General features: G+C 39.6%; 1 protein-coding gene across 15 annotated transcripts in view; it reads right to left on the bottom strand.

Moving 5' to 3' along the window:
• Window positions 1-26,828, bottom strand: part of USP45 (ubiquitin specific peptidase 45) — a 60,439-nt gene that overhangs the window by 18,962 nt on the left and 14,649 nt on the right. For 12 of the 15 annotated variants that reach the window (XR_008822821.1, XR_008822822.1, XM_056344779.1 and 9 more), the window contains 4 exons: window positions 18,802-18,947; window positions 17,426-17,521; window positions 15,198-15,328; window positions 685-772 (listed from right to left, as the gene is read on the bottom strand). Coding sequence is in view for 11 of the 15 variants with exons in the window: in XM_056344779.1 (XP_056200754.1) it covers window positions 685-772; window positions 15,198-15,328; window positions 17,426-17,521; window positions 18,802-18,947 (461 nt within the window). In the remaining 4 variants the exon portion in view is untranslated. Of the gene's footprint in view, window positions 1-684; window positions 773-8,718; window positions 8,866-15,197; window positions 15,329-17,425; window positions 17,522-18,801; window positions 18,948-26,828 lie in introns of those variants that run through there. The other 3 variants (XM_056344783.1, XM_056344782.1, XM_056344787.1) reach the window with 2 other exon arrangements.

Below are 26,828 nucleotides of genomic sequence, written 5' to 3'. Positions count from 1 at the left end.
TCTTTCTTGCATTCAACAATGCAGGAGGCAGAAATAATGAAGGAAAAGAAACAAAAAAAAACAAACAGGGGCATATTTAATATAATGAACTATATACTTTGCAGGCTTAGCTGTAAATTTTAAGGAATGAAAAGCAGCACCTTATTTATAAAGCAAGTAGTTCTTCAAACTTTCAAGAGATACATACAAGAGCTTTGCAAGATTTTATTTTTGTCCTTTTTTTTTTCCCGTTGAACTAGATTTCAACGAAAATTGTGGGCAGGCCCACAGCTAGGAGCTGCTGATTTCCATCCCAAAGCTCTAAAATTCACTTTGTCAGCTAAATCAGAAGTCCTACTTCTACCTTCTTGACTCCTCGGAAGTCCTTTTGTTTGATCATTTTATTCTTTTTTAAATAAAGGCAAACAATTCAGATTCCTAAAGTTACCACGATCCAATTACCATACTCTTTCTATTGCTGACTGAAACTTTCATTCCAATCAGCAACTTTAACATATCAACATGAACATCATTAAAACGTCTTTCAAAAAAGTCATTATTTTTCTCAAGGTAACAAAAATAGCCACTCTTACTTCATTAAGTATATCTCTAAAACATTAAGAACATGAAGAACATTGATGCAATGACTAGGCAGCTCTCCATACAGTCAAGTAAGTTTTTTAAAAACACGCACAAAGACGTTACCTTTGTTTCTTCAATCCTCATCGCATCCAACAGATAATGAAGAAGCTCCTGGCTGTCCTGTTGCTGGAACCCCTTAAATCGAGGAGCCCTGTGAAAGAAGAGTAAGGAATTTAGATTTACCTTGGGGGGGTCTTAATGAGACAGGGTCTACAGCAGACTCTTGCTGGATGCTGGCTGGCAGTACAGATAGGTACAATCCCTGCTGGACCTCGTGGGGTTTTAGGCTGCTCCTCACGTGGCAGCAATGTCATCAACCAGGCTGCACTTTAACCTGGGAACCATTTTGACCCTGTTGGGTATGGCTTGACTAAAATATAGCTTTGCCAGTAGAGTTTCATCCATGATAGCAGCACTGTCCTGACAGACTACACTCGTGCTTCTATATCACCAGCTATTCCCAATGTCATGGAGGAGAAAAGATTTTCAAAGTGCTTAACCTCCCTTGCTATCTCACCCTTCTCTCTATCAAAGAGAAATCTCAAATGTACATAAAACAGTCTGTATACAGTAAACCAGAAACAGCACTATAATCTGAACTGGAAAATCACGAACTTGAAATGGAAGTCACAAGGCTATTCAAAAAACAAGCAAACAAAAACTGTGCATCAGAATCCAAATGAGAATTTCTTAACTTCTTAAACAAAAGTATGCATAATCACCCCTTCCAAATGGCTCCACAGTCAATCAATCCAGTAATCTTTATCTTACTGAACAATGAGTAAGTCAATGAGCAAGGTGGTAAATATCACATAGCATATGAATTTTAAATGCTATTAAGAAAACTTAAGAGAAAATTATGATATCCTGATATATGTAATTTACACTGTATTCACTTTTATTTATGCTATATTTCTTCAATTAATATTACATATATAGGCAATAAATGCTCTAAACATGGGATCTCCATTCTAAGAGCATTTCTAATCAGAAAAGTTAGGGTTTGGGGTTGGGTTTTTCTGGGTAGGAAAGGTTAATCACTCTTACATTATTAGGTAAGAGTTACTCTTCAGAGTTGCTTCACAGAAGTTTAAAAACAGACCTTTTAGCATCATGAATTATCAACTCACACAGTATCCACAACCAAACTCCTGTTCTACAGTCTAACTACAATACTTCACACTGAAATTCATACTAAAACATGTAGTATTACCAGAAGCAAACAAAACGTAGCTTCATACCTAAAATGGAGAGAGCCTGAAACCAATGAGATAATCTCTTTACAGTGGTTTTAATTGCAACAATACATTTGAATCCAGATTCTAAAAACTATTGTGTTCGCAAAGACAGGTCATAAATTGGCTACGCACTGTCTGATTCCACCACCCGCCACCCAAAAGCTGTTTATGGGAATTGTATTCCCAACTGGTTTTGACAGCAAAGAAATCTGAGATGACAGAGGTTCAAATTTCACAAGTCTTCTCCACTAATTTAGTGGAACCTTCCTTACCCATCACAACAACAAAACATATCAAGTATTTGCTCTCAGTGCACATTGAATACAAAAACATCACAAATTTCAGCTTTTTTGCAATAACCTGAGGGCACCAAAAACAAGTTACCTGGACAACCCATGAAGATCATAAATGATCTACAATGTTACTGTAATTTAATATTGCTACTTTTCCTATCAACATTCATTTACTTTACTAATCTGAATAACCAGCATTAAAAAGAAAATCCAGATACAATGCTCTTTTCTGGCGCTAATCAGGTTTAGAAGATGGGTAATAGTTTGGTCCATTCCATCCAAACTTTCTAACACTTGGAAGAAGCTTTTAAAGCCTCATTCCCATACTGCATCTGTAAGCACAGGTAGGCAGATAAACCAGCCCCAAGCCCCTCAGAACTGCTCCTGCACAACAGCCCCTGCAGGGATTTCCCTTGCCATCCCCACAACACCAGCACAGCATCTCGGGCTGAGCATGTGACGTGGCCTGCAGGAGAAAGGCACAAGGCTGTAGATCTCCAGTTGTGATTTTGTTTGTGAGGTGAATGGTAAGTACCTCTTGTATAACTGTGTGCCACAGTCCTCCTTTTTACAATAAAGTTGAATGAAGGAGGGTTTTTTTGTTTTATGAAATCCACACAAGCTAAACAGTATTAGGGCTGCAACTGAAAAGATACCGCTTCTGCATAAATAGTAACATCATTACTTTTTGGATATGTGATAGCAAATGACTGCCTGAAACTCCCATACTACAAGCCCGCCTTAAAGAATAATACATACTGGCTACTCAGGTTAAGCAGACATCTAAATTGCCAAAGACTGCAACAACTTATTTAAAAAAAAATCAGCATACTTCCAAACTTTCCTGTCTATAAATTAAAAGTCTCGAAGGAAAGGGTCTACATGCCTTAGCAAATACACATCTGGTGTCACCCTTGTTCTCTCAGACTACACCCTCCTTCAAGCTGTCGTCCTCCATGGTATCTGGCCACAGCACCAGCAGAGATGAGCCAGCTTGTGAGTCAGCCCAAGGACATGGAAGGGACACTGATGCTGGCTAAGTTTGTACCCTTGCGCTTTACTATGTAGGACAAACAAAAACCAAGGGCTCCACAGGAAAGGTGATTCTTTTTTAATCTTTTTAGACCACCAGCAGCATCTGTATGACTCTCACAAACCAAAACAGGAAAAACATCTGTTTCAAACTACACTACCATTTACACCAGTGATGTTTTAATCAACTGCACAGGGGTGACATTGCATCTGTTCATAAAACAGCCATTCAGTAGTCCCAACCACTGCTATTTAAAAACCACAGACTCCTTCTTTACTACTGACAGCATCTAAATATACTTTAAATACCGTATTTTGCAGCACAGATTACACAGAAATTAAAAATACACCTATGAATATATGGACAGATCCTTAAGGTGTTATTCTTACTAAGATAACCATGGCTAGAAGGCTTCTCCTAAACAATTTCAATCTCCAGCTTCCTGCAGCCCCAAGTGAAACTGCGTAAATATTCAGTATCAACATATCTCTATTCACATTACCTGTAACTTACTGGCCAAACCATACCTGTCTTTCCAGGCAACTTACCCTTTAAATCTTCAATTACAGTCCTAGACCAATTCATCTAAAATAGGATTTGAAAGGATGTTTTTTTTGCATTTCCAGTAATGCCACCAAATGGCAGCTGTGACTCTCACTGCAGACTGAGAAGAGCACACGGAGGTGTAACCCTGTGCACCTCTTTCCAAGATCTAGCACAGGAGACAACTGGCTGAGCAGAGCTCACGCAGGAAGTTTATCAAACTGGCAGAGCAGCCAAAAAACCCAAACACACACTTACCCCATTTGATTAAACGCATAGTTTAATAGCTAGTTTTCATTTTCAACCTCACACTGTGTGCTCTGGCTAACCAGTACATCCAACTGTAAATATGTATCAGTATTTTCTCCAGGCACAATGATCTTACTTGCCCAGCCATGCTCCTCAGCTGTTCTAGGGTTCCTGAAGGTGAAGTTTCTTTCCCACTTATACACTAAAGCTGCTCAGGTTCACCTTGGAAGTTTGTGCTCACAGACAGGAGAAATTAAAGGCGATCAGAAAATGCATCAGACGTGCAACGTGCTTACAACAGTAGAACTTAAAGCTGGGCAAGATGTCAAGCTGCCAAGCTAAGGCACAGCAGCCCTGGGCTACAGGCAGGATAGTAACACAAAGGTCTCAGTTTTGAACTGCTCGCTGGAGGCGCTTTGGGATGTAACTGGAGAAGGATCTAAGGTGACAAGGCTTCTAAGGTCAGTGCCTAAAATTAAGTGGAATAAATCTGGACCTGCATATGCAAAACAACATATTCACATTTACAAATATGATACTTTTACATTTGTATTTGTACCTACTTTTTGACACAAAGTTGACAACATCCCTAGTTAAAAGTGATTTAACAGTGCTGCTCTATGAGGCTTACTGAAAATCTGGAATCAGCAGAGTGGGTGATTTTTTTTTAAAGCATTCTTTTTAAAGTCAAAATTTTTTTGCATGCACAGGTCAACCTCAAAAATCGATTTTAAAATCTAAAAAATATTCACATTTCAAATTCGCCTCTTAAAAATTAAATATTTTGTTTAATATTATTAAAATGTGAATTTTTGCTTCTATTAATAACAAATGTTTTGTTTCCAATTAATTGTAAAACCCAAATATATTCTGAAAAGTACTGATCCAATAGAACACTCAATATACATTAAAAAAATAAATAACACATGTACCTGCATGCACATGTGTACATGCATGTACAATTTCACTTTTTAATTTGCTAAAACAGTTTTGTCATTGTTTCTTTCATTGAATGGCCAGAAATCTGAAAGAATCCTTTTTTTTTTTTTTTTTTTTTTTTAACCCAGATGCTGAAATTAGTTCAATTCTGAGAAACTTAATTAGCTACCCACGGTATTATCATGAGTTTTATTTATGAGAAATTTCTAGTCTTCATGAGAGAGTGAGAATCAATGAGAATATTCAACCTGTCTCCTCCAATATATGCACATTAGTAACTCCAGTGTAAGGCAAGAAAACAAAATCTTGCATTTACACAACCTGGATCCTGGTACTAATAGGGATTTTTATATTTTTCTTTATTGCCACAGAAGCAGCGCCACTGCAAAAGACATTATAGTAAAAAAAGAAAAACAATAATTACTTGAGAAAGAAGCAAGCAAAAAACCCATCACTGTTACAGGAGGTTTTTTTCATAGCAGGCACACCTCACTGAGCTAGATCTTCCGACACAAATCAGAAAAAAGCCCCACGCGTACCTTTCGTAACTTGTTTATGGTTTGCAGTGTAACCTCTCACTGATGAACAAGCAGTAATCATTTCAGATGGAAATTTACAAGTTATATTTAAAGGGAAAATAGTTTACTCATGTTCCACATAGGTTTATTAGCTTAAATGAAAAGGGGGGAAAATTAACTCAGCCATGGCAGCTTTTTGTTTCTCTTAAGTCTTCATTTTATTAGCACATAATGAATCTACAAGGGCAAGATTATTTAGGATTCTCTGTGCTTGTACTATATCTTCTTCCAATCTCACATCTACATGCCTGAATTTTAAAGGCAAAAAGGATGATGGGAATGTAACAGCTACCACTTTAGAAGTGAAGTGGCAAAGAAAGTGACCTGTAAAGATGCTGTGTAAGGTTTAAGTCATTTATTTGGACTGACAAATGATGTCATTATTAACACTGCTTAACATGTGGTTAATCTGTCGTTCATGTACATAGCATTCTATATAATGCTGTGTATAATTCTAAATATCTGATGTTCTGTGGAAAAACATTTGAGATCAGTGAATTTGTTTTTGGGGGGAAACCACAATAGAAAACCAAAAAAAAAACCATAAACAAAGGGGAGGGAGGGAGGGAGGGAATTTCACACCAAACAATGCATTTACTGGAAAACTCCTACACTTACATACCAGTATTAGGGGGAAAAAAAGGAATTAAAACATGCTGATACACAGAAATCTGACAACTAAAAGATGTGCGCTCTCGTCTCCTTGAAAATATGCTTCAAGCAAGATCCTTGGCAAAAGTGGGGGACTTGAAGATGGTTGGTTGAGTTGACCGCTCACAGATGTGCTGACATATGGAAGCCAGTGCCAATGCAGTACAACCTGTTGTACAGTGTCAGCAGGATAATGACAGAACAGGTTGAACTCCTGCTAATGGCCATAAGTGGTGAAGGACAACTGTGACATCTACATGCATACACTTATCTAGCCTCTCATTACTCATCTGGAGACCAGTTATAATTGCTTGACTGTCAGTTGAAGAAATACTTTTCATTATGATCTGCTTCCTGCAATGTTTTAATAACAAAACCTACACAATACCGTACTTCTTAAAAGGAAAAAAAACCCAGTCCTCTAAATATTAATACTTCTCATTCCTATATAATATTAATCTGAGGGAAATTAAGCTGCTTCAAAAGCAAAACTGGGATACAATTACAGTCATTCAATCATACTGCACAGAACTGCCATACCTTTACTGTCTAATAAAAATCCTCTCCAAAACCATCCTTTCAATCAGTACCACCTTTCAGCAGAAAGCAGCCTAATACCTTGGAAAACTTTAGGAACAATAGTAAGTGCTTGAAAACAGAAAACAGAACATACTATTTGATTTTTTCCAGTGGTACAAAATGCAGAGGAAGCCCTGTAATACTACGGTACACTATAGAGAAGCAAACTAAAATGCTTACTTAAGGTTACCCTAAGAGAAGAAATTTTGCTTATCTGCAGATGGAGATGTTCACCTCTCAAGACTGAGCAGTTACCAATGAAAGTTCCAAAAAAGCATGCAAAGGGCCAGTCTATAAAAGCTACCACAATTCACAGGACTTACCTTTCCAAGTGACATTATTGAATATGTATTCACTGCCATTACAGAACAGCTAGAATGTAAAGTTTTGTTCTTCCTAAAGCAATCACTCTCATTAGTGATCCCAAGTTATATGCAGCACTATACAGAAAAGAGAGCTAAATTCTATATCTGCCCCACAGACATAAGAGCTCTGCTACCACGAGGTACTTGGCAGGAAAAAACCCAACCAAACATGGGCTTGCCCCCTCATGTAACTAACAAATAACAACACCAGACATGCCTGTCCTATCTCAATGGCATGGATAGACAGCACTTAGCTCTCGTTTGGATGTGCTGGCTGATTAATTCCATCTTTTCCTGTCTCACCTTCTCCCTGAAGATAAGTGAGGAAACATTACTCTCTTACGATGCACCAGAACCCTGGTACCTGAGCAAAAAGCACTTCTTAGAAGTAGCTCTGAACCGACACAATAGCTGACATGCCACAGCAGAGCTATTTCCCACTTGACCATCAGGAGGAAAATACAGGTCTTTTTAACAAGTAATGGAAATAACTGTCTCGGGAAATTTCTTCCTACTAGCTGGCAGCCAGGTGAAGGCCTTTAGGCGTGAAGTCTTGCATCCCTATAAAAAAAGTTTTCTCTTTATATGAACATCTAACTTTTCTTTCTTCCTTTAAGTCTTGCTAAGATTTTTAATAGTGCTCTGTGATGGCAAAGTTCTACAGGTCAACTCTATATAATATGTTTTAAAAAAAAACACTTTTTTTTTTTCCCCTGGCTGTAAATCTGTTGCCCTTCAGTTTCACAGACAGCTCCTTGAACTCTTATGAGGGCAGTTAAATAAGCACAGCTAATTTATCTTCTATCATTTATTTTCTTCTCTTGCTGTCATGCCTCCTTTTCATGTCCTCTCCTGCCTAAACTCCCAATATTCATGTCCCTCTTGACCTGAAAGCTTCCTATTTTTGTTACCTCTCCCTAAAGCTCCAACCTGGCTTTACCTCGTAACACGCTATTCTGGTTAACATGAACATTGGTACTGAGGATACACCTCCAATGTACCTAATGAAATTATTGGTTTTCTCCTTCATTGTATCTACAAGCATTGCTTACATAGCTCACCAATACCACACAGATTGCAAATACTTGGGTTGTCCCAAATGTTGTACAGGTTTTCCTCCTGAGTGGATGAAATGAACAAAAAACTTAGGAGCAAGTGCAAATGATGCCTGCCAATGCACACTACTTATATATGCAATTAATCTACTTTGCACTCATAAACCTCACCCATCCAGCTTGTTAATTTGTTCCTAAAATTAAGGGAACTCCAACAAAGCTAACTGAACTAAAGATGTACAATCCCTCCACTGCTGCTGCATGAACAAGGTTCAATCTCCTCTGTCACAGAGCTTCTGAACATGTCACAGCACCAGCAGCAAGGCACATGGCGGCACAACAGTGATCCCAAATAATTCTTCACAATTGGTCAAGGAAACATCAGCTGTGTGTTCTGCTGCTATTATCTTTAAATGGTAAAAGCCAAATGGGAAAAATAAGCAAGCTGGAAATCTTTTCCAAAAAGAGATTTTTCTCCACAGCAATATCATTTTAAAGTTAAAAGCTCAGGAAGACTCCTAATTAATAAGAAAAATCCTGTTTCCTTCACCCCCTAAATCTGGTACAACATTACCTCAGTTTCCCTTAGCATTTCCTCTTAGAAGTAATAAATGCAGAATGCTCCAAGCATTGTTTAGGCTTCCCTCTAAAAGCAATCGATAGTCCTAACTGCACATGACCTCTGTTCTGTCAGTCCCAACCTCTGTCTTGACTTCTGCACCTGAGAAGGAAGGATGAATACTCCTTGAGGAAGGAAGACCTATGTATATTTTGTGACCACCAATAAAACCTTTGTTAGGCAAGTATTTTCTCCTGCATGTTAATGTAGCAATATAATGCCCCTCTAAATACTTGTTTGGTGCAGGTTTGAGCATCTAAATTCTGTAACTACTTTCTGGACTCATCACTTATATGCTGCAATATTTACTTGCTACACAAATCTAAGGCTTCTTCCACCAATAAAATTATTCAATCATAACAAATAAAGAAAATAAAATTTCTGTCCTCTTAATACATCAGTATTGCATTAGTCACTATGTCTTCAGACAAGTCAGAAGTCTGCAGTCCTGATATTCAGCATAGTGGAAAACCAACAGAAGGGCCCCATAGTTATGCTCACAATCTGTCCTCACAAAACATCTGACAGCTGCAACATTAACAAAATTAACAGTGGATGAATTAGTACCAGACGCTGAACAGTTGCTATAGAAAGACTCATCCATTTCTTTTCTTCTTCTCCCCTTCTTCAACCTGGCTACCCCACCACTTGATAAAATTAACACTCAGTATCATTTTTTCTTTTGTTATTTAATAAAAAAGGGTACCACAAATACCCTTTCATACACAAGACTATGAACTTCACACTGTGATCTCCCTAGACTCTTAAAGCAGCAGTTCACAGTTGAAAGAACTGTGTCCCAGTTCTCTTACAGCTTTTGAGCAGTAAACACGTATCCACTTGCAATTTCTCACTTGCAGATTTTGGGATCCCACCCAGTACCATGACAGAGCTGCAGCTGACCAAGGCAGTCCTGGCTCCCTTTCTTTACAGGCTCTTTGCCCACAGCTAGCTGCATTCCTACATGCCTACACACACTCCTTTCTAGCTCTTTTTTCCTTCCCTGCTTTCTTAGGTCTTTTTTACTGAGCACTTTTCAATTTTTGACTAAGGATACCCACTTCAAATGTGAGCATTCAAACTCTTGCATACTAAAACATCTGAAGCAGGTGGAGTCCTGAAGTCCTACAATGACATTAAAAAAAGCAGCTCTGGACATGAAACTCGGAAGTGTTATTCCAGTACTGAACTCCAAATGAGGGCAAGTGTCAGGTGTTAAATTATACGACTACCCTTACTATATCTTGCATAGACTGATCCAACATGAAAATATGTCACCATTCAGTTAAAAGATTAAAAAACAAAAAACCACCCAGAATCGTCAATACCAATTTAATCAAAATCTATGTGTATTTTTATATATATAATCCAATTGTGTCATCAGGGAAAAGCAATCATTTTTAAAGGACCAGCCTTCTGCTACACATGAGAAAAACACTATTAGGAAATTGCTGTGTTACTTTGTGGCTAGGCAGCACACTGTAACAGTCCTGACAAGTAGATAGATCTAAGTATATAAAGAATAGCAGCATACCATCAGCTGCTCACAGCTTCAGCATTTCAACCATTCACATTTGTAAGAAGCCGAGTAGGACTGGGAAGTAACTACACTAAGTATGAAGCAAAAAGTCTGTATTCTGCATGACTACTCAAGCTACAAGCAACTGTTCAAAATAATCTTATGGTAAAGACTGGGAACACAATTTCTGGGTCACTAAGTCCAGCTCATCACAAACAAGTACATCCCATACTATCTGCACAATGTGCTTCATAAGTTCTTTACTGAAGAAAGGTATGATCATATACTCTAGAGTGGTAATGAGACAGCAAGATCTGTGAAAGGGAAAGAATTTAAAATTTAATTTAAAAAAAAATTAATTTTAAAATTTTAAAAAAGACAAAAATAAGATTGCAACTGGAGTCAGAAAACTTTTACATAAAATATATGAAAACAAAACATTCTAAGCCCTTCCCCATGCCTTTGTCCCCCACAGTTACCTGTCTTTCTCTGACATCTCTCTGAAATACAAACAATTTTTTCCAGTGTAGTTCTCCCTTATACACATTCATCCTGCCATCTCTTTAGGAAAGATGCTGTCTAAAGTTAAGAGTTTGTGCTAATACATGTGAAGGCAAGTAGTATATTCATTTAAGATTACTTTACTAACACAACTTCTTGGCAGGATTCAAAAAGCAGTTTACAGAGAATGCTGCAGTAACATAGATTTCCTAGTTGGGACTCCTGCAATCATAGAATCATAGACTCATTTACATTGGAAAACACCTTTTCACAAAGTCCAACCATTAACCTCGTACTGCCAAGTCCACCACCAAACCATGTCCCTAAGTGCCACATCTACAAATCATTTAAATAGCACCAGAAATGGTGATTCAACCACCTCCCTGGGCAGCCTGTCCCAATGCTTGACAACCCTTTCGGCAAAGAAATTTTTCCTAATATCCAATATAAACTTCCCCTGGCACAACTTGAAGCCGTTTCCTCTTGCCCTATCACTTGTTATCTGGGAGAAGAGGCTGACACCCACCTGCCCACTTGCCTTTCAGGCAGCTGTAGAGACCAACAAGGTCCCCACTCAGCCTTCTTTTCTCCAGGCTAAACAACCGCAGTGCCCTCAGCTGCTCCTCACAGGACTTGTGCTCCAGACCCTTCACCAGCTCCGTTGCCCTTCTCTGGACACGCTCCAGCACCTCTACATCTACCTCTAAGTGAAGGGCCCCAAACTGAACCCAGGATTCAAGGTGCAGCCTCACCAGTGCCCAGTACAGGGGGACAGTCACTGCCCTGGTCCTGCTGGCCACACTGTGTCTGACACAAGCCATGATGCTGTTGGCCCCCTCGGCCACCTGGGCACACTGCTGGCTCATGTTCAGCTGCGTGTTGACCAGCACCCCCAGGTCCTTTCCCCCCGGCAGCTTCCCAGCCACCCTTCCCCAAGCCTGTAGCGCTGTGTGGGGCTGGTGTGACCCATGGGCAGGACCCGGCACTGAGCCCGGTTGGACCTCATACAACTGGCCTCGGACCATCAATCCAGCCTGTCCAGATCCCTCTGCAGAGCCTTCCTGCCCTCCAGCAGATCAGCACTCCCCCCAACTTGGTGTCATCTTCAAACTCACTGAGGGTGCACTCAATCCCCTCATCCAGATCATTGACAAGGACATTAAGCCGAACTGGCTCCAGTACTGAGCCCTGGGGAACACCCTTGTGGCCGGCCACCAACTGCATCTAATTCCATTCACCACCACTCTCTGGGCTCAGCCAGCCAGACGGGATTCTACCCAGAGAACAGCACACCCGCCCAGGCCATGAGCAGCCAGTTACTCCAGGAGAATGCTGTGGGAGATGGTGTCAAAGGCTTTAATAAGGTCCAGGTAGAAAACACCCACAGCCTTTCCTTCATCCACTAAGCAAGTAGGTCACCTTGTCACAGGAGGAGATCAGGTTCGTCTTGCAGGACCTGCCTTTCATAACCCCATGCTGGCTGGACAGCATCACCTACTGCTTGTCCTGTACGTGCCACATGACGGCACCGAGGACGACCTGCTCCATAACCTGCCCTGGCACCGAGGTCAGGCTGACAGCCCTGTAGTTCCCTGGATCCTGCTTCCAGCTCCTCTTGTAGATGGGTGTCACATTTGCTAACTTCCATTCAACTGGGACCTCCCCGGTTAGCCAGCACTGCTGATAAATCATGGGAAGGGGCTTGGTGAGCACTTCTGCCAGCTCCCTTCAGCACCCTCGGGTGGATCCCACCCGGCCCCATAGGCTTGTGTGTGTCTAAGTGATGTAGCAGGTCACTGACCATTTCCCCTTGGATCATGGGGGCTTCATTCTGCTCCCCAGCCCTGTCTTCTGCCTCAGCGGGCTGAGTTCCCAGACAACAACTGGTCTTACTATGAAAGACTCAGGCAAAGGTGGCATTCAGCACCTCAGCCTTTTCCTCAGCCTTTGTCTCACTGTGTTTCCCCCTGCATCCAATAAAGGATGGACTTGGCTCTCCTTCTGTTGCTAATGTATTTATAGAAACATTTTTGGTTGCCTTTTACGGTGGTAGCCAGGCTAAGTTCTAGTTGGCCTCTGGCCCTACTAATTTTCTCCCTGCATAACCTCATGACACCCTTGTAGTCCTCCTGAGTGCACTGCCCCTTCTTCCAAGGGTCAGAAACTCTCCTTTTTTCCTGAGTTCCAGCCAAAGCTCTCTGTTCAGCCAGGCTGGTCGTCTTCCCCACCAGCTCATCTTCTAGTACATGGGGACCACCTGCTCCTGCACCTTTAGCATTTCCTTCCTGAAGGATGTCCAGCCTTCCTGGACTCCTTTGCTTTTTAGGACTGCCTGCCAAGGGACCTGACTCCATCACCCACACTCACCCACACTCCTAAACGGGCCGAAGTGTGCCCTCCAGAAGTTCGTCTTTCCATTCTCTCTTTTTCATTTCTGCTTTTTCAAAGAGGAGAATGCAAACTTTAAAAAATGAAAAAAGGCTTTATTACCATGGCATGACAGAACACTCCATTCATATTGTTTAAGTTAATATATAGTAAGCGTATTCAGTCTGCAAAGGTAAAGATTTCCCATTCTCTTACTTCCACCACTGCAGATTGCTTAATTTGCCAAAATTCTCCCTTTCTTCTCTCTTGCTTATGTCACCATCAATAACAAAATAATCAAAAGACCAAAAAATTCTATCATACATGTGCAGGCACTTACTGCCCCTGAACACCAGGATGTGGCTGAGACTTTTGGTTTTGATAGAAGAGCTAGTAAAGGATTTGTATCTAAGTTGTGTTCTGCAAGGCTAACAAATGTTAAGACATAGGGATGAAAGCAAGAGATGGCAGAAGCTGGCAGATACATGTCTAAACAGCAAAAGTCTGCTGTTTACTGAAAAACATGTTTCAATTTTAGCTGGTAGTTGAAGCGTATGTCCATCTCACAGACCAAAAAACAGCAACAAACAAAAGAACATCTAGGTAACTGTCATTGTGTAGCCATCACTTGATGACTACAGAAATACAAACACACACACACAACAGCAGATACCGAATAGCTATCACTACAAAAATACAGTGCCATCCGAAGTGCACTGCATCCTTTTTATTTTACAATGATTTTACTAAAGTGGTCTTTAAAACATGTTTTACATCATCTTTTCCTTTCTATCCTTAATACTTACAGAGAAAAAAAAACCCTACTACTCCTATTTGATCATTTCCCTTCTATTTGTCATCCGAATTTTGTTCTTATAACCACATTTTGGACTCAGCCCTGAAACAGGAGTAAGAGTGAGGAAACGTATTTTTCTTCCCTATACATTTTTCTTCCAGGTAGATAATACTAAACAAAGAACACTGCTGTTTAACTCAAAATCACTATAATGACACTTAATACACATTTCCTTTTATAGCTCAAAAGAATCAAAAAGAAGTAAAGTGCAATAGAAAAAATATAATATCACGTTTCTGAACTTGAATTTTGAGGATAAAGAAAAATTAATAACCAATTTCTTTATCAGAATTAGACTAGAGCAGGGACAATTTAAAAGCTTTTGTTTCTTTATAACATATTTTAAACCCATGCTTGCACAGTGAGGTTGCCCTGGAATGCCATGGTAGGAGGCTGCAACTTTTCTTCTACTTAAAATTCCATACAAGAATACTGTAGCAAATAAATTAACATGCATTATTAATATTTTTAAATGTAAGATTCAGCTATATCATCCTTCAGTTACTCTGCTTCTACAGCTCCTTTTACTTGTAAAGTCAATATTTAAATATTTGTATCAACTTTTAAATAGGTCTTCCACAGGTGTTTTAAAAACCAAGGTTGTTTGCATCATAATTGAAGGCACCTACAAAGCACCACTGTAAACATTTTCCACACCAAGAAACAGGATTTTCTTTAGGGCTTGGAAGCTCTTTGCAATCTGGAGCCATATGCCATTTCAGTATTGCTTCAAGTACTTACTTGTTAGACTCTTTTTAATTCTGAAATTGATGCCAAGGTCATACATCATAGCAGAGGTTTTCCATTTAAAAGCTTACCATTTTTTTTTCAAAATACCTACATAAACTTTGCAGTATTAGCACAGCTTTATGCTAATATACAATAAAACTTGAAAGGTAATTCTATTTCCTTCAGTTTTACCATGCCTTCTTCTGCCCCCTCACACTCTGTTCAAAGCCCACTGAAAGTCATTGATTATGGACTGGGCCATATATTTCATGAAGAGCAGAGCAGGCACAACCCTGGAGCACAAGAAGGAGCCCTGCCACTCTAAAACATGAAGATGACATTTTCTGGACTGCCCAGTAAAAATCTAATGGCACCTCAGAAAAGGCAACAGACATGGCACACTGAGAAACATATCACTGGAAATTAAAAATAAATAAAGTAAAAGATACCGGCAATACATACTTTTGACAAAGCTGGCTGAACAGCACTTTGGGAGAAAGAGGGCCTCTTCCAGCCTCCCTCATGCTGTGAAGGAACAAGAACATTGCTGAAGTCAAAGGTCCTGGACTGGAGAGGTTTACCACCAAAGGATCCTTCAAAGCAAAGGTAAATTGCACATCAGATTTCAAAGTTAATGACACACAAGACTTATTTCAAGTTAGTACATTTATGACAAAGAACAACATAACTTTCATTCTTAAAAGTATTTGGTTTGTTGGGGTTTTTTAATGTTGATGTCACCTACATGATTGGAATAGTTGAAAAGGAAACTTATTATTTAAGCAGTAATAGTTGCAAAACCAAACTATTTCTGTCAAGCAAATTGGTTGGTAACCAGTTTTGGAAACAGGCATGCCAATGAGCCAGTCTGTCTCACAAGAACAGACTACCTCCTGTATTACCTGCTTTACTCTTACTACCACGTGCACTGAAATTCAGTTGGAGAGACAACACAGGTGACCTCCTCTGTCGGCCAGCATCAGACAGAGCTCAGTGGCACTCAGTCTACTTAACCTTAGGAAAGCCACACACCAAAGTTTCCACACTTCCTACAGCCACTGGAACATATGCTGTTCCTCCAGGAGCCAGGCGCTGGGAAGGCCGACCAGCCGTGGTTCACAGCAGGAGCCAACAGCAGACCCCACAGATCCGCCATGGCAGCGGGGGACAGGCACGAGGCGCATCCCACACAGCCCCTCCCGGTGTGAGATTCACCCTGGACAGCAGGTCCTGGGGCTGGAAGGAGCCAGCCATCAGCCATCTAAGCCAGTCTTCGAGTAGGAGATATTCCTGCACTGCTTACATGCCACGTGTGCCTCAACAGAGACACAAGATCGCCAGTCCTCCCTAACGCTCCAGGTCCATAAATGACCACAGTGCTTCCTGCGAGCTGGCCCGACTCTTGCAAAAACAGATTACAACTGCCAGACAAACAGTTAGAGAAGCTGCCTTATCCAGAAAGCAGATCCACACAAAACATAAGCGCTATGGATACACACAAATATGAAGTATTTGCATTATACAGACTATCAGAAGGTGGAAAAATGCCCTTTACCAAGTGGAAAACTGGGAGTTTCTACATTACTATTAGACTACTGCTGCCCTTTAATTTTGTGTTGACATACAAAAACTAGAAAACACAGGTTTTGCTCCAAAGATCTTACTTATATTGCAAGCATTGTCATTAAAGGAAAAAATAAATCTTTCAACCTTATGGTTGTGCAAGTTTCACATCAAGTGTAAGCCAATGTACCACTGGCTTTCTAAGCCTCTGAGCACAAACAAGCTCCAGACCTCTGCTGTGGCTCAGGATAACTTAGTGAAACATGCTGCCGCTCAGAACTGCCACTGGAGGAAATACAGACAGCAATGCTGTGAATTTCACACTGCTCTTGCTGGGAGAAGCTACTAACATCACTAACAGCAAGATACAGAAATCATGTTCATTTCAGAGGTATCCGGAACAGAATCCCACCCCTCAACCCTCACTGCCACCAGAAACTCCCAGAAACAGCAGAAAAAGAAAAAAAGAGGAAAAAGAAAAAAACATCCTCTGTAAACTGCTCGCTTTAGCTAGCAGAGGGACAAGGGTATTATCTTTATTGCCAACAACATATTATGAAAACCCAAGTCTCTAAGACATGAACAGGAACAGCAGAGTATTATTTTGATAATAACCACAGCAGTCTCTTTCCCATATGCCTGCAATGAGCTTGAGGACAAGAAATGTGGTCCTCACTGAAATTTTGCTTTTCTCAGTTTAATCCTCTAGACCTTAAAGCACATAATAAATTTTACAAGCCTTATCTATGAAGGGCTGGGACAGACTGGAATAAAGTATTTCATGAACACTTTCTAGAACCAAATATACTATTTCCTGTATCACACATTCGTACTGAAAAAAATGATATGGGAAACAAAAATAATCCAGCCACTCTTTCTCAAGGTCAGGCATTATTTGCTACGTCAATGTCACAAAATGTGAAAGGAAGTGATTACTACTCCTCCTCCAGAGCTGAGTAATTAAATTTTGTAAAAAAAGTGAGTTCACTGGTATCATAAACCAGTTAAACAATTAAAAGGCAAAAGAAATGGAATGGTAAGAGTGTGTCTTTAACAGAGATGCAGTTTTCCAGCCTACAGCTTCTTCCCCCATTTCCCCTGATTTGTATTCCTCACTTCATACTCACCAATTGGGAGTCTGAAGTATGACAGATTTTTAGCTTTGTTCCTTTCTCCTTCATCTCATACATCAGTTCATTTAGTACGTGAGTCTGTGCCAAGTTCTTAAAAAAAAAAACAAGAAACACAGGATGACCTTTCAACTATACATTTTTCTTTAGTTACAAATTATAGCTTCAGGGACACACAAAACCAGATATATTTCATAATGTACAACTGAGGTTTAAATCAGACCACTAGAAAAAGCAGGTATAATCCTTATAAGAGCCAAAATCATTGATCTCGCACTCTTTCTAAAATTTTATCTACTTCTGTTTCTGTAATTCCAAAACAATTTCCTAGTAATAACTTTGTTGGTTTTGTTGAACAACAAGGTTCGGGGTTGAGGGTTTTTTTTTTTTATGGTGAGCACATTAGTATCAGAAATATTTGTTTCTTTTAAGCTCTGCAGTCCCCCTCATTGTGCCCCAAGAGGCACAAAGGCTTTGGCACACTGAAAAGCATTACCTCTCTGAATTTAAGAGAGAAACCAACTCAACATATCTCAGCTTTGTTTCTTTATTTTTGGTTAACTTTGACTGCAGATCACTTAGGTTTCTACAATGCCCCAAGTATGGATAGAGGACAATGTGCAGTAATTCTGCTCCTTACAAATTTACTATTTCTTTGCTGAGGTTTGTAATCACCACCATAAACACAAGGTAAAGAGTGCCACTTCAGAACATCTTTGTAGCAGTCTTCTCTCCTTTGTTCACTCCTGCCTGCAGACATACAGATGTCTCCACTCAACTGACAAGCAATAGGATAGTCCAATACAAAACCCACTAAGGCTGCTGCCTTTTTTGAGGACGTTGGATTAATTATACACTCAACATCAATAAAAGTCTATTAGTATAGCTCACTCCTCTTATTCTGGTCAGGAAAAAAAAACCCAACGTAATCAATATAAGTACTTTTATAACTGCACCCATTGCAGGGGCTTAAAATTATCACAATGCACTGTGCAGACATTTACATTATGCATAAAGTACCACTTTTCACACCCACCAGTATGGTAAATACTGTGCATTACTCATGACTGCCTAATGCTGAACTACAAATAAAACCATATGCTAGAGTACAACCCACACACATATGCAGTGTGTAAAACACTTGACATTTTCATTTGTCTCATTACTGTGAAAAATGCTACTGATCCAGGAATTCTTTTTTTGTTATAACAAGAAATATTGCTTGGATAGCAAGGAATAAAAAAAATTTGAAAAGGTCCTTCAGAAAGCAGAATGAAAACTGGTAACAGCCAGAACCTCTTCTGAAGTTCACCGTTTATACAGATCACTTCTGAAATCTATTACAAGAAAGCTGTATGATTTTTCCATCTTACCTGCATGACAGCATTAAAAAAGCATGTATTTCCTAAATTATTTATTCCTTTAACTGGAACTGATGCACCATTAGCAGAACTTTTTCCTTTCAGTATTTCACTTGTTTCACTGTTTTCTTCACGGAGTCGTATGATTTTTGATGAACCTGTAATTAAACTACAGATTAATATTACTATATAATTACACAGTTTAATCAATCAAGTCCTTCCATGGGTTACATTTATCATTTTTAACATATGCAGAAAGATACTTTGATGGTACTCTAAGCTGCTTTACGCAATCTTTTAAACAAAACAAAACAAAACAAACCATCAGCAGTTAAACCCCTGGGGAAAAAATATCCCCCCAACAAGTGCATATACCCAACCAAACCTTCCACAATAATCACACTGTCCCATAAGACTGTAACTTCTTCAATTACCCAAGCAATAAATAACGTAAAACAGGCTCTGTTAGTTTATTAACAACAGGCAGTTAAGATATACAGTCGTTCAACACACTGGAAACACCACACAAGGACTGCTTTTTGGTGCATTTGATGAGACATAAGCAAAAGTTACCACCTGAGTGCCGCAAGTCTTTCTCAATTACGGTGCTGTTTGAATTGCCTCATCCAACCCAGTCAACAGTTTCTGTTAATAGTTTTCCCTAACACCACATTTGCTCCTTGACCCACCTCCCTTTGTCACAGCCTGAGGAATTGATAACACAACCCACATATATGCAATGCTAGTGTTTTAATTTCAAACAACAAAAATTTTATGAAACTGCAATGGAATATGCTACCAGTATAACATCCACATATCTCCCTATTTCCCTTATTATTTAAATAGATAAGGGGCAGCAAAGTTAGACAGTCATTAACTTGTAGCCTAGAGGTAATGGGAAGACTTGAGATAATAATATTTAGCCTCAAATTCTACTAGCAACTTTCATATTGTCATGGTTGCAGGACTAAATATGAACACTACTGACATCTGCAGTGTCTTAAATATTGATTAACAATGCATGTCAATGTAAACGAGTTATGGACTTAATAGATGCCAAGAACTGCGATGCTGCAATCTCTGCCTTGACATATGAATTCATATATTTGTTCTAATGAGTTTCACATTGAAGTCTCATTAAAGTGTTCTTGAGAAATAGCTAACAGTCTTATTTACATTAATGAAACGCTCATGCCAAAAGGTTCTTTTATGTACACTCCTAGGTAGCTTCTTGCTTAGAAGATGAAAAAATATAATTAAATAAAAAATAAGTCATTAAAATATCTATTGTATCTAGCAACAAGCTTTGATGCAGTCTGTCTGCACCCTGTAGTGCCATCAAGGTATAATTATTTTTCCAAATTGTATCCGAGTTTGTCAAAACATAGTTAAAGGTGCTTTGCTGTTTAAAAACATTTTTACATGTTCTTAGTAATACTGCTTACACAGCTTTAAAATACTCTCCTTTCCACTCATGTGGAAAATTAAGACAGTACAAGGGCAAAGTAAGAGACCAAGTTCTTCTTCAGAAAGCGAAGTGGTTTTGAATGCAACAAACGACAAACAGCTTGGGAGCTGCTCACACCCTGAAACAATCACTGTTTTATGGGCTACATGCAGCAACACCTTTTAATTGACAGGCTTACAAGGGGCACGCTACAGTGTCTGAGACTTGCCCACCCACAAGAGCTCCAAATGAACCGCAGCAGGAGAAAGGGAGCTTCAGTTGTCTGCAACTCAAAGGCACTGCTCACTCTCAGAAATTTAATTATGTAAATAGAGACTTCTTCACCTCAGAAAAGTGTGCCACACAGAGTGGTGCTGTGGAGAAGAGATGGTTAAAAAGGAGGGGGGAAAAAAAAAAGGGGGGGGGGGGAAGCCAAAATTGTGTAAATAATTTGTGTATTAGTATACCACAGTTGTTGCATTTATCCATCGGCATTCAAAAACATCTGGGACAGCATCTTAAAGTAAACAATGTTCACAAGGCCATCTGGACAAAACTGCAGGCAAAAATTAAAGCATAAGCATATGGAAAAGCAGATTTTTCTCTTCCCTTTAGCAGTACAGGATGACAAATGTCAAACCTAGATCTGTCCACGCTTCACTGTGCTATGCTTTACAGCACCACCTGGCTCTCCTTGCACAGCCACCAAATATGGACAGCACTGCCACAGCGGACCATATCTGCAGGGCAAACTCGATAAAAGCATTTCACTTCATGGTTAAATGGCAGCTTCACACAAGTAGCGAGGTTCCATTTGCTGAACCTTACATATAAATTATTTAAGGGAGGGAAAACAAAGCCAAAGCATCCAGCTTTGCAATAAGAGCTGGATGAATATGCAATTATAAAACACAATAAATGAGAACAAGACATCCAACTGCCACAAAGCTGAAAATCAGCAGAAGGATAAGGAGAAGTAGCAGTAAATTAAAAAAAGGCTTGCATGCTGTTACTCAAGTCTAGGAACCTCCTTTCATTCAGGAAGTTTTAATTACTGCCTCTTGATTTTTTAATAATTTTACGCATACAATCCACATGACATTTTACTAGGTGTTTTGTATCCATGAAAGTCTTCACAGGAAAGTATTGTTTTGCCATTCCAAACGTTATCTGCTGCCTCACTCACTCCATGCAGATATTTTTTAAGGACATATACAGAGCTACAGGAGGGACAGCAGTTTTAATTTAACGCTGCTCAGTGTCCCCAGCTCTGTGATAAATGACAGACAGGCCTGAAGCTGAATGTTTAGTTGACATGTGAAGAGTTGGTCAGTCTTATTAGAAGATGCTGGTAATGACTGCAATAGCTAATACTTCTACAGATTGGGACCGGAGGGTCCTTCTGCAAGATTAACCCAAGGCTGCAAGCATGTTAGTAATCAAAAGGCTAATATGTAATTTTTTAAAGTGAATTTGCACTGTTTCATGGACTCTCGCTGACTTAATCTTGCAACCTGCAAGATTTTAATAGCTGGGCTTTTGGATACAAAAAGTGACTTTTAAGCCAGTATAGACACAACAAGGACCCCAGCAGAAGGATTCCACTGAAATGACTGTCATCTGCTGCTGCCCACAAGGGCCTTCAGCTCTTGACCAAACAGGAGATAACAAGTAGTCCAAGCCATCTGTCTGCATGCAGTAATACCAGTTACAAAGGACCTTGTTAATGTTAATGACAGCAAGGTGGGTGAAAAGCATAAAAGTAATTAAAGTCATAGATCAGTTTCTATCCATAGCTCACCATTACCTCTTTTAAAGCATTGATATGGTGACCCTCAACCTCTCTGCCCTTCTCAGGCACTACTGGTATCAGCCCCAAGTAAAAAGTAATTAAAGTCATAGATCAGTTTCTATCCATAGCTCACCATTACCTCTTTTAAAGCATTGATATGGTGACCCTCAACCTCTCTGCCCTTCTCAGGCACTACTGGTATCAGCCCCAAGTAGGCCTGTCCCTCCACACTGGGGACAGCACATCTGACTGCAACTTGTTTTGGGGCTCACCCATTCAGACTCTGCCTCTTCAGACTCCTGCAGTTCTGTTGTAGAGGTGGCCTTTCTAATCCAGTCACACAGGGAAAACTCTCACCCAAGCTGTGCCTCGATCACCACAACCTTCTTTTCCCTTGACAAAGTGTATCTGGCTGCAGAGACAACATGCTGGTGCACTCTGCAAGACCCACTGTCCAGCTCTCCATCCAGCTCATCACACCCTACTAACCACCTCTTCCTAGGCACCAGGTCAGTGCCTGCCTCTGGTCCCACCACGACATCCACCTCCACTGCTCCCTCCTTAAGCTCTCTGACAGCTGCATTTGCACATAGGCACAGCCTTCATGCTCGGCAAAGCTTCCCAACATCACTCTGCTCTCTCCTCCATGCCAGAAAACCCCCTCTCCACCAGACTCACAGGAGAGGACAGTAGTCAGAGACTGGTCCTCCACTACAGCTCTTGCCTGCAATGCACCCTTTTCTTGCCACTCTTCAGCATATTTTTTTACCTACTTCTGCTCACCTGTAGTCTTGTCTTGTAAGCTCTCTGGAGGCAGGGAACATCACTTTGTCCCACAGCTGCACAGCACCAGCCTGATAGGTATATGACTGAGATTCCTAAGCCAAATGTTAACATAGACATGATACAGTCCATGAATCAGAGCAAGTCACTGTACCAGGTGTACAAACACACATGGTGCTGACACATCCACTTGTAAAAGACGTTCAGAAAACTTACCACAGGTTCCCTATCAAATTGTTTTGCCAGTATTTCAAACATTTGCAGTGCACATGGACTTCTGTACCACCCTTGCTGAAACTGAGCTGTGCCGGGGGGGTGCAGATGGTATGCAAGCAAAAAGATAAATTACAACCAATTTTTATTTCAGACAGGGGAGGAAGCATTTTTGCTCATCTTTTCAATGCAACTTTTTTTTTTTTAATTAAAAATGAGGGTTCCAGAACATGTACTTTTATTCTAAGGTCAAGGCTTTTACATTGAACACAACTCTGGTAATTCAGCTGAAGGTCTTCCCAGTAAAAGCAAGGTTAATAGATTGCCTTTCTTTTACCAAGTTCTCATCATGCTGTATTATGAAATGCTACTAAATTGTCTGGCACTCCTTTTTTATTTACAAAGTTTTTATTTTTTTACAACACTGTATGACAATAAGAATCTACCCCTTAGAAAAACAACACAGTTCTCTTCTGAAATGGTCACTAGCTTTATGTTTTAAAATCCCTATTTCTCTTGCAGTGTTACAATCCCACCAAATTAAAAGACTACAAACTGCAATTTTATTTCTCTGATTCTGCCAGAACATTATAAACCAAAAAAACATGTCTGCACAGTGTGAAAGAGCAAGCTATTCCAGCACCAGTTTCAATTCTCATCACTCAGATGACTTACGCTACACTTCACAAGGAAGTAAGTATGCGGACAGGAAAGAGAAGAATTCATGGATAAAAAGGATAGAATGTCTAAAAAATTTTTTGCCAATGATTCACTTTTCATTTCTTTGCAACATGTATAATTAACAGCAGCCCCTAACAAGTAAGTAAACTTGAAAGAAAATTTATAACCAACAAAAAAAATGTCTTTTTTCTGAAGTGTATCTCAGATCTGGAGAATCAACACACTCTGCTTTGTTTTGCGAGTTAATTTTCTTTTAAGTAGACAGAAGGGACTGATATGATTTCAAGCTCCAAACTACACTTAGTGAAAAATCAGTTATGAAAGAACACAATTCATTTTTACAGTGTGATCTTTTGTCAACTGCTAATATCCACAGACAAATGCAAATCTGAAAAGTTATTCATCATACTATTTGTTTTTCCATACAAGTTAACACCTATTACTTGTACTGTATAATTACATATCTTTTAGTCTCTATTTTACATCAATTATGTCCATTAAAAAAGAAATCAAGTTTCTAACTGGCAAATCTGGGCAGCTGAACTTACTAGCAATTCCCCTGCTTGACCTTCCCAACAATAAATTTAACTACAAAATCTGAGAATAAATATTCTTCCTTCCCATTCTATTGCCACACAAACCAATTTAACTGCTCTATAAAAAATAATTAAGTATGCAATCTTATGTCTCCACCAATATCTAATTTGGATTTTATAAAGGAAAATACGTGTAATATTCACATTTAAGACTGCAAAACAATTTATTTTCTCCAGAAAATGAGCAGACATGCAGATCGCAATGTCTCAGCATGGTTTCTGTGTACTACATGTGCATTATGTCCATGTGAAGTTCACAAGTGTGCCACACAGACAATACTGCACCTGCCTTTCTGTGAAAATCATCATGGCCTGCTAACCTTTTTCACAAAGCAAATTTCTGGGTGGTATACCCTAGAAAGCAATCTTGCTTTATTCTTCCATCTTGTGCCCAACATGACCTCTTAACCACACAGACGCCTCTTAAAAAAAAAAAAAAAAAGGAAAAGAAGAAAAAAAAAAAAAAGCAGGCATTGCTGGGTACAACAAACCATAGGATCAGATGCGAAAATCACACAGCTGCAAGCATTCTTTTGGGAACCCAGCACTGGGATTTATCTCAATCGCTTAATGTAATTACAAAAGTCAGTCATGTAGTAGTAATGTAATTTGCACATTTTTACAGCTGAAGTGAACTTGAATCTTTATAAGAGACCGAGTGAAAAGCAGGGATCCTGCTGCCACACTATTCCACCACATTAGTACCAAATGACAAGCATTTTGCTTTTGTTTATTTTCCAAGATGCATTAATTAGGAAATCTATATAACCCTCCCTTCCATGTTTAAACTGATTATTTTATCTTTAAATGACTCCTGCACTTTCAAGAACTTAAAAAACCCTAGCAGCCCTCATCTGCTAACTTATATCCATGCTCATAATGCATTTCTGCAGAAATTTCTACACAATGCTATTTGAATTTTAATGATGCACCATGCCAACCAGTTGTTACAATAGAAAGAGATCCAGACATAGGATGAATTGTTGCTACAGTGCCACATTCTGATATGAAAACTACGCATCTTCACTTTGGCTGCTTTTTTAGAAAGAAACAGAAAAGCAAAGGGAAAAAAGCACAAGACAAAATTTTTAAGTGAGAAATACAAAGTATTAATTGTCAGTTTTACACTAATTGTTTCTCACAAGTTATTTTCATTTATTTAAAATTATTTTATATTTAAAATATAAATATGATATGTATATACTTATTTATACTTCTTATATATAATATTTATATATGCATATAAATAAAATAAGTATATACTGAATATACAAAATATTTTTTAAAAATTCGAAACCAACTAATAACTTAAAGGATGACAGTTACATTGAAAATATCATTGTAACATGAAATAAAATGCTGTACTTTAAAACTCAAAACCTAGGTTATCAATAGCAGAGATGATTTTCACTGTTAGACTTCATGTCCTTTGTGTTCTGGACAACAGCATGAATTACATTTTGATTTTATTTTTTTAAAAAACTTTAAAAACCTTAAAGGCAGTCTAATTTAAAGAAAAGAAAAAAATCCTACTTAAGTTACATTCCTTTAGGGGAAGCAGCAAGTGTGTGAGCCCAAGTATTTGACATAAAACAGAAAAGACACTGCAGTTACATTTATCAAAGTGAAAGAGGAATGCCAACTCTGGTTGGGAACTCCCTCTCACACCACTTATTTATCAACACACAGCTGTTTCCCAGCCTCTTCCAGCGAGAAGCCTGGCCCAAAGCAACAGACCATGCCAAACAGCTTTTTCCTTTTTTCCTTGCCACTTAAGAAAACCCAACAAATTATCTTTGGGCCAACGTTCCCAGAGCTCTCAAAGAACGGCAGCCAAACCACTCAGCGCAGCCATACTCTGCCACATGAACAGGGTCACAGACTTCCACCTTTAAAACATTACCAGAAGTACATGCACACACTTTTTGCGTGAAGCTTGCACATGAGCCTCAGCCCTTGCCCAGCAAGGAGCAGGAGACACGACTGCCCTGCAGAAGCAACCTCCGTACGCTCAGACCTCTCGCTGCTGAGGCGGCCACCCTGCAAGGCTTGTGCATGACTTCTCTAGCTTTGAAGGACACTAGCGCAACTGTCCACACACTCAAAACCAAGCACATGCATGAACTTGAAGGAGGAAGCATAACCACGCAGACTGGTAACACGCGGTCCCAGACGCTGGGAAAGCAGACTCCTCAGTCTGTCATCAATGTAAAACTGTCCTGCACGTCCCACCGCTTTGCAGGAGGACCCTCACACTGCCCACAACACTGCTCACCTGACATCACCACTGGCACCCAACCACCTTTTACATCACTGCCATGAACCTCCTTTTCCAGGGCACCAAAGCAAGCAGGGCCAAATCAGTGCACTGCTGCCACAAAATGTGCAACCACAAACTGAAGCTAGCTAGTTTTTCATTTCAACACCTGTTTTCAGAAACTGAAGGGAAAACAGGTTTAAACAAAATAGGAAAAAAAAAAGGGGGGAGGGGGAAGAAAAAATGTTCATGCCCTCAACAGTACAATTT

The sequence above is a fragment of the Falco biarmicus genome, chromosome 6 (genome assembly GCF_023638135.1).
Source record: "Falco biarmicus isolate bFalBia1 chromosome 6, bFalBia1.pri, whole genome shotgun sequence".
Taxonomy (NCBI): Eukaryota; Metazoa; Chordata; class Aves; order Falconiformes; family Falconidae; genus Falco; species Falco biarmicus.
This window is presented reverse-complemented; position numbering and strand designations above follow the sequence as displayed.